At 36.0% G+C, this 11,592-nt stretch overlaps 1 protein-coding gene across 1 annotated transcript; it reads left to right on the forward strand.

Moving 5' to 3' along the window:
* Window positions 1-10,198: 10,198 nt before the first annotated feature.
* Window positions 10,199-10,741, forward strand: LOC139854251 (uncharacterized mitochondrial protein AtMg00810-like). The gene has a single exon (XM_071843567.1). The coding sequence runs from the start codon at window positions 10,199-10,201 to the stop codon at window positions 10,739-10,741; it is 543 nt and encodes a 180-aa protein (XP_071699668.1).
* The last annotated feature ends 851 nt before the right edge of the window (window positions 10,742-11,592 follow it).

An 11,592-nucleotide genomic window follows, 5' to 3' on the forward strand; every position in this document is an offset into this window, starting at 1 on the left:
TTCTTTTATTTCATATTTAATTTCCTTTATTTTATATTTAATTGCACTTTTAATTATCGTACTTTTTAATTATCGCACTTTTATTTTATCGCACTTTCATTTATCGCAATTTCATTATCGTTATTTACTTTACGCTTTAAATTAAGTCTTGTATTTATTTTTAATATTTTACATTAGGTTTTAACTGCGACTAAAGTTTTAAAATCGACAAACCGGTCATTAAACGGTAAAAACCCCCTTTTATAATAATAATATTACTTATATATATATTTGTATTTTTATAAATTAAACTAATATAGCGTTAAGCTTTGTTTAAAGATTTTCCCTGTGGAACGAACCGGACTTACTAAAAACTAGACTACTGTACGATTAGGTACACTGCCTATAAGTGTTGTAGCAAGGTTTAAGTATATCCATTCTATAAATAAATAAATATCTTGTGTAAAATTGTATCGTATTTAATAGTTTTTCCTAGTAAAATATAAGCTATTTAATATACACCTCGGATAACATCACTAGCATATGATTTGTATAGAATTGTTACAATATTTTCCATAGTTACAACAATTAAAAAAAATATCCAATCTTGTTTTACCCATAACTTCTTCGTTTTAAATCCGTTTTGAGTGAATCAAATTTCTATGGTTTCATATTGAACTCTATTTTATGAATCTAAACATACAAAGTATAGGTTTATAGTCATAAATATAAGTTACATGCTATTTTTGTAAGAGGTAGTCATTTCAGTCGAAAGAACGACGTCTTGATGACCATTTTGAAAAACATACTTTCACTTTGAGTTTAACCATGATTTTTTGGATATAGTTTCATGTTCATAAGAAAAATCATTTTCCCATAAGAACAACTTTTAAATTAAAGTTTATCATAGTTTTTAATTATCAAACCCAAAACAGCTCGCGGTGTTACTACGACGGCGTATGTCCGGTTTTACGGTGTTTTTCGTGTTTCCAGGTTTTAAATCATTAAGTTAGAATATCATATAGATATAGAAAATTTTTTAGTTGATTTTAAAAGTCAAGTTAGAAGGATTAACTTTTGTTTGCGAACAAGTTTAGAATTAACTAAACTATGTTCTAGTGATTTCAAGTTTAAACCTTCGAATAAGGTAGTTTTATATATATGAATCGAATGATGTTATGAACATTATTACTACCTTAGGTTTTGTGGATAAACCTACTGGAAATGAGAAAAATAGATCTAGCTTCAAAGGATCCTTGGATGGCTTGAAAGTTCTTGAAGCAGAATCATGACACGAAAACAAGTTCAAGTAAGATTTTCACTCGAAATAAGATTGTTATAGTTATAGAAATTGAATAAAAGTTTGAATATGAGTATTAACTTATATTAGAAAGATATCTTACTGTAAATAAGAAAGATTTCTTGAGGTTGGATGATCACTTTACAAGATTGGAAGTAAGCTAGCAAACTTGGAAGTATTCTTGATTTTATAAAACTAGAACTTATAGAATTTATGAAGAACACTTAGAACTTGAAGATAGAACTTGAGATAGATCAATTAGATGAAGAAAATTGAAGAATTAAAGTGTTTGTAGGTGTTTTTGGTCGTTGGTATATGGATTAGATATAAAGGATGTGTAATTTTGTTTACATGTAAATAAGTCATGAATGATTACTAATATTTTTGTAATTTTATGAGATATTTCATGCTAGTTTACAAATGATGGTTCCCACATGTGCTAGGTGACTCACATGGGCTGCTAGGAGTTGATCATTAGAGTGTATATACCAATAGTACATACATCTAAAAGCTATGTATTATACGAGTACGAATACGGGTGCATACGAGTAGAATTGTTGATGAAACTGAACGAGGATGTAATTGTAAGCATTTTTGTTAAGTAGAAGTATTTTGATAAGTGTATTAAAGTCTTTCCAAAGTGTATGAATACATATTAAAACACTACATATATATACATTTTAACTGAGTCGTTAAGTCATCGTTAGTCGTTACATGTACATGTTGTTTTGAAACCTTTAGGTTAACGATCTTGTTAAATGTTGTTAACCCATTGTTTATTATATCTAAAGAGATGTTAAATTATTACATTATCATGATATTATGATATATTAATATATCTTAGTGTGATATATATACAGTTAAATGTTGTTACAACGATAATCGTTACATATATGTCTCGTTTCGAAATCATGAAGTTAGTAGTCTTGTTTTTACATATGTAGTTCATTGGTAATACACTTAATGACATGTTTACTTATAATTTATCATGATTAAACATAGTGTATCAATATCTTAATATGATTCATATGTATTTAGTAAGACGTTGTTAAAACGATAATCGTTATATATATCGTTTCGAGTTTCTTAATTCAATAAACTCAATTTTATGTATATAACTCATTGTTAAAATACCTAATGAGATACTTACTTATCATAATATCATGTTAACTGTATATATAATCATATATATGTCATCATATAGTTTTTACAAGTTTTAACGTTCGTGAATCACCGGTCAACTTGGGTGGTCAATTGTCTATATGAAACCTATTTAAATTAATCAAGTCTTAACAAGTTTGATTGCTTAACATGTTGGAAACACTTAATCATGTAAATAACAATTTCATTTAATATATATAAACATGGAAAAGTTCGGGTCACTACAACCGAGGTTGGGTCGTTACAAGTGGTATCAGAGCATGGTCTAAGGGATTTAGGCGACTTGAGATAGGTGCCTAGACTTAGACTTTGTTGTATATGTGCTTAATGCGGGACTTGTAGGATTTCGGGTCGGACCGGGATTGGTTAGTGCCTAGGTTTAGGTGAACTAACTATGCGCTACTTGTTTTGTGTTGTGATTTGCAATCATCAAGCGAGATAGATGTTGTACTAGCAAGTTAATGCGACGTGCTTGCATAACAATGATTAGCTACCATTGTTACGGGTTCAAATCATGTCGAACAAGCAATGTACGACGATTGTTGAGCAAGATGGGGCGGTGAGGTGTATATGAATTTTATGTTATGTCCTTTCGTTTGATTGTCTAATCTATTTCCGTTTTATAGTATGAAGACGAGAAACAGACCCGAGAACGATGACATGGGTACGAGTGAGGACGTCAAGTTTACGGCCAAGGTTGAGGCCATCATGCAAAGGCGTCAGGCGGCCTTTTTAGAGGATGTTAAGAAGATGTTCTTGGATTCGATTGACGAGCAAGTAGTCAATCTAGTCAAGGAACAAGTTAAGATTGTTCTTCAAAAGGATAACGTCGGAAGGTGAGACTTCCACTATAAAAACTTCAAAGATGCTCAACTTCCTACCTTTGAGGGTGAACGAGACCCACTCAAGAGTGCTCGTTGGATATCTGACATTTAGGGGGCTTTTCGTACTTGCGAGTGCCCTCTCGATAAAAAGATGAGGTTTGGTAGTAGCATAATGAGGGGTGATGCCAAGTTGTGGTGGGATGCGAAAATCTGACTTTATGACGAAGAACAAAGTATGAGTTTGACGTGGGATGAGTTTAAGGCGGAATTTTTCAGGGAGTATCGAACTTCGGCCGATCTTTCAAGGCTTAAGGACGAGCTTCGTACTTTAAGGCAAGGGTCAATGGATTTGAACACTCTCAAGTCCACCTTTCTGTCAAAGACCCAATTTTGCCCGGAGTATGTCGGGAATGACCATATGTTGAAAGAAGATTTCTACCGAACCTTGAATGATAACTATCAAGAGAGGATTAGTAGGAATTCGGCGAAAACTTTTGATGAGTTGTTTGATATCGCTAAGGGTTTTGAGTCGCTTGCACCGAGAAAGAGTGACTTTACCTTTGACAAACGAAAATTTGAAGCTACTAGCCACTCGAACAAGAAGAGTAGGAGTGTGACCGAGAGGGTCGGTATTGTGAAAAAGGGGGCTTCTAAGAGTTTTGGACCCACATGCTATAATTGTGGGCAAAAAGGTGACATCTCTCATGAATGCCCAAAGCCGGCCACGAACACACTCACATGTTTTAATTGTCAAAGCAAGGACACCGAAGGTCGGAGTGTCTCGATTTGAACAACGATCATGTTAAGCGACTAGAGAAGGCGGCAGGGACGGCGAGGGGACGTAATTATCTAATGACCAATGATGAAGCCAAACAATCCAACAAAGTTGTCTCAGGTACTTTTACGGTTAACTCTAATCCGGCAAGGATCCTATTTGATAGCGGTGATAATTTATCGTTTGTTTCTCCAAGATTTATCCCTAAACTTAATAAGTCGCTAGCTAAGTTAAGTCATCCGGTAGAAGTTGAAATAGCGGATGGTAAGACGGTGCTAGGGGTTGATGTTTGTAATAATTGTGATATTGTGTTTGGTGCCGAAACCTTTAAAATTGATCTCATTCCGATGACTTTGGGCGAGTTTGTTATTGTCGTTGGTATGGATTGGCTCGATCGTTATAGAACCGATATTGTATGCCATGAAAAGTCTATTCGGGTAAAGACCTCAAGTGGGGGGATAACTAATTATTCATGGCGAGAGACGGAGAAGACTTGTGCCGTTATGCACTCTTGCACGGGCACGTCGTTTTCTTAATAGTGGTGGTATGGCTTTTCTTGCACATGTAGTTGATACTCGTGAAGAGCCACCATCCATTCGTGAAATTCTGGTGGTTAATGAGTTCGAAGACGTTTTTCTGGATGAGTTGCTGGGTGTTTCGGCGGAAAGACAAGTTGAATTTCTCATTGAGTTGGTTGCGGGTGCTACTCCCATTGCTAAAACTCCTTATCGTTTAGCGCCGACCGAAATGCAAGAATTGTTAAATCAAACCCAAGAGTTGCTCGAGAAGGGTTTTATTCGACCGAGTGCTTCGCCATGGGGCGCTCCGGTTTTATTCGTGAAGAAAAAGGATGGTAGTATACGGATGTGCATCGATTATCGGGAATTGAACAAAGTTACGATCAAGAATCGTTATCTATTTCCTAGGATTGACCATTTATTTGACCAACTCCAAGGTGCAATGTATTTCTATAAGATTGAACTACGGTCCGGCTATCATCAAATGCGGTTCCATGAGGAAGATATTGAGAAAATAGCTTTTCGAACGCGTTATGGGCATTTTGAGTTTGTAGTTATGCCTTTTGGCCTTACGAATGCACCGGCGGCATTCATGGATCTTATGAACCGAGTGTGCCAACCTATGTTGGACAAGTTGGTGATTGTTTTCATTGACGACATACTTGTCTATTCGAAGAGTATGAAGGAACATGAACATCATTTGCGTGGTGTGTTGAAGACGTTGCAGAAGGAGAAGTTATATGCAAAATTCTCTAAATGTGAATTTTGGCTAAGGGAAGTTCAATTCCTTGGCCATATTGTGAACGAGGATGGTATTCAAGTAGATCCGGGGAAGATTGAGACGGTGAAAAGTTGGGGACGACTGACTACGCCTACGGAAATTTGAAGTTTTCTCGGATTGGCTGGTTATTACCGTCGGTTTATCCAAGACTTTTCTAAGATCGCTTCTCCATTGACGAAATTGACGAGAAAGAAAGCGAGATTTACTTGGGAGAACGAGCAAGAAATTGCTTTTCAATTGTTAATAGATAAGTTATGTCAAGCTCCGGTGTTAGTGTTGCCGAAAGGTGTAGAAGACATGACGATTTATTGTGATGCATCTTTAAATGGGCTCGGGTGTTTTCTAATGCAAAGAGGTAAAGTCATCGCTTATGCCTCTCGACAATTAAAGGAACACGAAATGAGATATCTGACTCATGATCTTGAGTTGGCGGCGGTTGTTCATGCGTTGAAAATTTGGTGCCACTATTTGTACGGTGTCAAGTGTATGATATATTCGGATCACAAGAGCTTAAAACATCTTTTTGATCAACGAGATTTGCATTATCGACAACGTAGGTGGATGGATGTGGTAAAAGATTACGATTGTGAAATACTTTATCATCCGAGTAAGGCGAATGTGGTCACAGATGTGTTGAGTCGGAAGAGTCAACATCCGACGATACGGGTAGGATCGTTACGCATGATTATTACTAACGATTTTCTTGTAAAGCTTGGTGAGATTCAAATTGAAGCTTTTGTTAACAACAAACATGAGGAACGAATCGTGGGCCAAATGGAGTTTATTACCTTATGCCCGCATGGTTTGTTGTCTTTTCAAGGAAGAGTGTGGGTGCCTAAAATGGGTGATTACCGACGAGTGCTACTTGATGAAGCACATAAGTCAAAGTATTCCATTCACTCGGGCGCGACAAAAATGTATCTGATGTGTGCAGCAGTGTATATGAAAATACTATTATATTTTACTATGAAATATGAAGAAATATTACACAAGTTTTATATAATTTATTTACAGATGGGATATACCTAAACCTTGCTACAACACTATAGGCAGTGTACCTAATCGTAGAGTAGTATAGTTTTTAGTAAGTCCGGTTCGTTCCACAGGGAGACAGCTTATTTTACACTATATTTTTATATAACTATATTTGTACAAAATATAAATATATATATTACAATTATTATTATTATTATTATAAAAGGGGGGTTTTTACCGTTTAATGACTGGTTTGTCGATTTTATATTTTAAGCGAAGCGTAAAGTAAATGACGATATTTAACTAACGATAAAATAAATGACAATAATTAAAATGACAATAAATAAAAGTACGAGGAAATATAAAATAAAATATGTTATGCTTATTTAAACTTCCGTACTCATGATGTTTGACGTTTTGATTTTAATTTATTACCCTGGGTTAATTGTTCTTTGTCCTAGATTATTTGATAAGTCCATCTGGTTTTGTCCATAATAGTCCATCGGTCATAATTATAAAGTGCGAGGGTCTTCGCCAAATTAACCTTATACCCGAAGTCAAATATTCCAACTAATTGGGGACTTAAACTGTAATAAGGTTTTAATACATTGTTAATGATTACACCAGGTTATCGACTGCGTGTAATCCAAGGTTTTAATACTTTATTAACAATTACACCAATTACCCTTGAATGTAATCCACCCCTATTTTAATGAGTCCATTGACTATTAATCCATCTCCGTGTCCGGTCAAATGAACAATTATTAGTATTTATAAATATCCTGCCTACCGTACCCGATCAAGCGTATGTGGTTATATATAAATACGTCAAGTTGTAAATATCTATATTAAATTAACAAGATATCATTTAGTTAACCAAATATAAAGCCCATTAATAGCCGGCCCATAGTCCAATTTCCACAAGTGTCCCAATAACCCTGTCTTAATATTTAGCCCAACATCACAATTACTTTGGCTCAAATAAGCATAATAATAACTTAAGTACGATACATAATGAAAAAGGGAGAATTTAGCTTACAGTGATTATTAATCGCGTAGTGTTACAGGGACAGAGTTCTGACTTTAAAACCCGTAAAATAACCTTTACATTACCCAAACTAAACTAATATAAAACTAAACTAATTTATATTATAAATATATATAAAATTATATATATTATAGAGAGAGTAAGAGATATATGGTGTACATATCTCGGCAGAAGCTCGTGCTATTTATAGAACATTTGGAATCCTGAAGCCCATGCGATCGCATGGGCTTTGTGTGTAGAAGTCATGCGATCGCATGGCCAGCTGTCTCAGCTGCCATGCCTCTGTTTTCTATTTTACCGACACTTTATTTAAATATATATATAATATATATAATTTTATATAATTATATATATATTATATTATATTCTTGTGCATTATGGCTTTAGTGGCACTTTTCAGGCTTTAGTGGCACATTTTCTTCAATTCTTTAATCTTCGTGCTTCGTCTTCACATTTATTTATTTAAACGATTACAACTTAAAAATAGAATAATTACAACTAAAAACTTTACATATTGGGATGATATTGCGACTAAATATATGTTCATTTGGAGCACTATCAGTATCTTGATTTAAACTCGAGCTTTAAAGTTGTTCATCTAGTCCCTAGCTACATTTTGAGTGTAGTCGTAAGTCTTAACCTTGATTTCCTAATTTTAATTGTTTAGGGGTTAGGGTTTGGGTTAGTGATGAACATAAAACCCATTTGTTAGTAATTTGGGGGTTTTTAGGTTAGTTTGAGTCATGAGGACTCAAAGATGACTAACCTAGGGTTTTGAAATGTTAAATGTATTTATAAACCTTAAATTGGTTAGTTAACTACTAGCAAGCCTAGATGATATGTATGTGGGTGTTATTCGGGTATGTGGTGACCCGAATGGGTGTGTAAACCTCAAAATGGGTCAAACGGGTCTTTGATGACCTAAGTGTTAAATAAGTATGTTAACATACTAAACTTGTGATTATATGGGTATTAAGACCATAATTGGCTAGCGTTAGGGTTTTTTCGAAGTTGACCCAATTTTAGGGTTAAGTGTGCAAATGGGTCAGAATTGCACCAAGGGTCAAAATGACGCTAGGTTGTTGAGTGAGTTCGTTGACCAACTTGATTGTGTGTTTGATTATGTGCCTAATGTACTAGGTACGTTACGTTGAAGGTTGCAAGCTTAGTTAACTTTCACAAAAGACTAAGGTGAGTGGAATAATTATACGTGTATGTATATAGTGTATCTATTTGTGTGTTATGGTGTGAACCAAAGCACCGGTAGTGCCAAAGCATGTACGAATATGCTATGATGTGAACCAAAGCACCGGTAGCATCTTGGCATATATGTTGTAGTGTGAACCAAAGAGCCGGTAGCACTAAAGTGTAAATTGTTAGGGTGTGAACCAAAGTGCTAGTAGCACCCTACCGTTAATTGTTAAAGTGTGAACCAAAGAGCCGGTAGCACTTTAGCATGAGTATGACTCGAGTTGTGATGTGAACCAAAGCGCCGGTAGCATCATGACAAATGCGTATGGTGTGAACCAAAGCGCCGGTAGCACCATGACGCGTGTATGTTTAACCATGTGGTCGTGTACGTGTTGTAGTATAGCATAATTATAATGTTCGATTATATACTATTGGGTATGCTAGTTGCGGTATTGGAGGTTTGTAGCTTTGTACTTGTAATGATAAGCTAATTGTATTTCTAGCATGTACGCGGTATGTGAGTAAGTGTTGCAAGTAGGTATATTATTATTTTTTTGAACGGCTTGGTTAGTTGGTAAGACACACGCACGCGTCGAGGAGAAACCCAGGATCGAATCTCACAAGAGGGCTCTGAGATCTATTTCACTCTCAAAGCCATTGGAAATTAAATCAGGGAAAACTCCCCCCCACGAGGATCGAACCTGCACCTCGTCCCCCTTTCTATGTCGCCACTGGACTTTGAGTAGAGAAATGGACGTACGTCTCAATTGCTTTGTCTGTTGATATATTATATATGTATGTGTATAACTATTGCATTCACTAAGCTTTGCTTACCCTCTCATTGTTTATCTTTGTTTAGGCTCTGGCGTGGAGAAGGGCAAGGGTATTCGCCTGGATTAGAGATTCCCCACTCTTTATATGATAGTGGTAGCTTTTGCATTTCGACCTAGGTTCTGAGTATTTTAACCTTAAACACCATGCTCATCTTTTGTTTGGTATCTAAACTCGTGGGTCAAAATTACTATTGGTGTTGTATGGGTCGTCGTACCCCTTTTGTAAACTCTAATATTTGGCACTATGAAACCTATATTTGGTCGTAAGTAAATTGTCAATGTAAGAATGCGGTTTGGGAAGTTTTAGCTTTTATGTGTGAAAATTGGCAAACAGCCTGTTTTATGTACAAACGCGTGCCGCGCATATGGGGGCGCGCCGCGCAAATGGGAAGTGCAGGTGCCAGATCTCATGATTTATTTCTGACCTGGTTTCATGTGTTAACGTGCGCCGCGCAACCCTGCGCGCGCCGCGCAACTTCCTCAGGCCAGATCACTGTTCCTTTAAAAAAAAAGGTCGTGTTTTGGGTAACCGAGGTTGGGTCGTTACATGATATATTAAAGATGTGATCATGCTTTTGATGTGATTAATCAAGGTTATGTTCATTAAATGTTTTCCTTCCACTGTAATTAAATAGATTATTATCTCTTGGATTTAAGTGATTGAAAAGAGACCCGTCGCTCTTTATATATTCATCAAAGGGAACCCCGTTATATATGTTGGTTTATGTTGATGACATAATTATCATAGGTAACAATCCTACAGTGATTGATTAGTTTATCAAGAAACTAAGTCAGTCCTTTGCTATTCAAAAAATGGATCCTCTTTCATATTTTCTTGGGATTGAAGTCAACAGGAATGGTCACGACACGATTCTATCACAACGTAAATACATCCATGAACTCTTAGAGCGTGCCGAATTATCTCATTCTAAACTGATTTCATATCCTATGACAACCAATGTGAACCATGTTCTTGGTGATAGTGAAACATTTAATAAACCAGTTAAGTGTCATCAAGTTGGTGGTGCACTTCGGTATGTTACGTTATCTCGACGGGATATCAAATTTGCAGTCAAAAAAGTCTTCCAATGCATGCAATCCCCCACTCAAAATCATTGGTCAGCAGTTACAGGGATTCCTCGTTACTTACAGGGACCCGCCGACCATGGGCTGCGATTTATGCAAGACTTGGGCACCATCCTTCATGCCTACACTGATTCAGCCTACAACTCGTTGAACAGCTTCTCTGATGTCAACTGGGAAATATGCATAGATGACCTTCAATCCATGAAAGGATATGTTATCTATCTAGGCTCAAACCTAGTATCATGGTCAGCTAGAAAACAAAAGCATTAGCGAACACGTTTATGAAGTTACTTGTCTCGAATCTCTTCTACAAGAACTTCGAGTTCCTATGGCCACAATGCCTACTATTTAGTGTGACAATCTTGGCACTACCAACTTACAAGAAAATCATGTCTTTAATGCAAGCACAAAGCATGTTGAAATTGATTTTTACTTTGTTCAAGAAAAGGTAACTGAAAAGAAACTTATTGTCCAGTTCATATCTACCAATGATCAAATTACTGATGTATTTACTACGCCACTCTTGTCACAATGATTTGTGACTCTACGATCCAAGCTGCAAGTCTTTCCCTGCCCTTAGCTTGCGGGGGAATATTTGTTTAGATTGTGATAGTTAAGTTGTTATAACGACCTAAAAGTTGCTATAACAACCTCCGACATATTTGTTATATGTCCCGTGTATCACTCTATATATATCCATGTAATCCTCACAGTTTAGATTTACGATGAAATAAATTACAATTCTCTCTTATTGTTATTAGGCGGTGGTTTTTGGGTGGTTTCCTGTGTAATTATGGTTTTGCGGCTTCATAGGATTATTTTTAGATTCTAACGCTTGAGTAGGTTTAGAAGTTTTGGAGGTGTTTGGTCATTTTGGTTAGGAGCGGTGATATTGTTCGTAGGGCGGTTAGTTTACCGGGTGTTTGGTCTCTAGACGGTTCCGCCGATTAATTAATCAACGCTGCATTTTATGTACACACTACATTTTAAGTGAGTTGATGTATTTTACGAGAGCATTACAATTTAATATAAAATAGAGTTTTTTTAAAATGCATGAGTTCCAGTGGCGAATCCGTGATCAAAACTCAATGATGTCTTGAATTTTTCCAAAACTAACTATA

The sequence above is a fragment of the Rutidosis leptorrhynchoides genome, chromosome 6, assembly GCF_046630445.1.
Source record: "Rutidosis leptorrhynchoides isolate AG116_Rl617_1_P2 chromosome 6, CSIRO_AGI_Rlap_v1, whole genome shotgun sequence".
NCBI lineage: Eukaryota > Viridiplantae > Streptophyta > Magnoliopsida > Asterales > Asteraceae > Rutidosis > Rutidosis leptorrhynchoides.

What these genes read in the sequence shown, in the direction of transcription:
- LOC139854251 (XM_071843567.1), top strand. Translation starts at nt 10,199, where the DNA reads ATGGATCCTCTTTCATATTTTCTTGGGATTGAAGTCAACAGGAATGGT.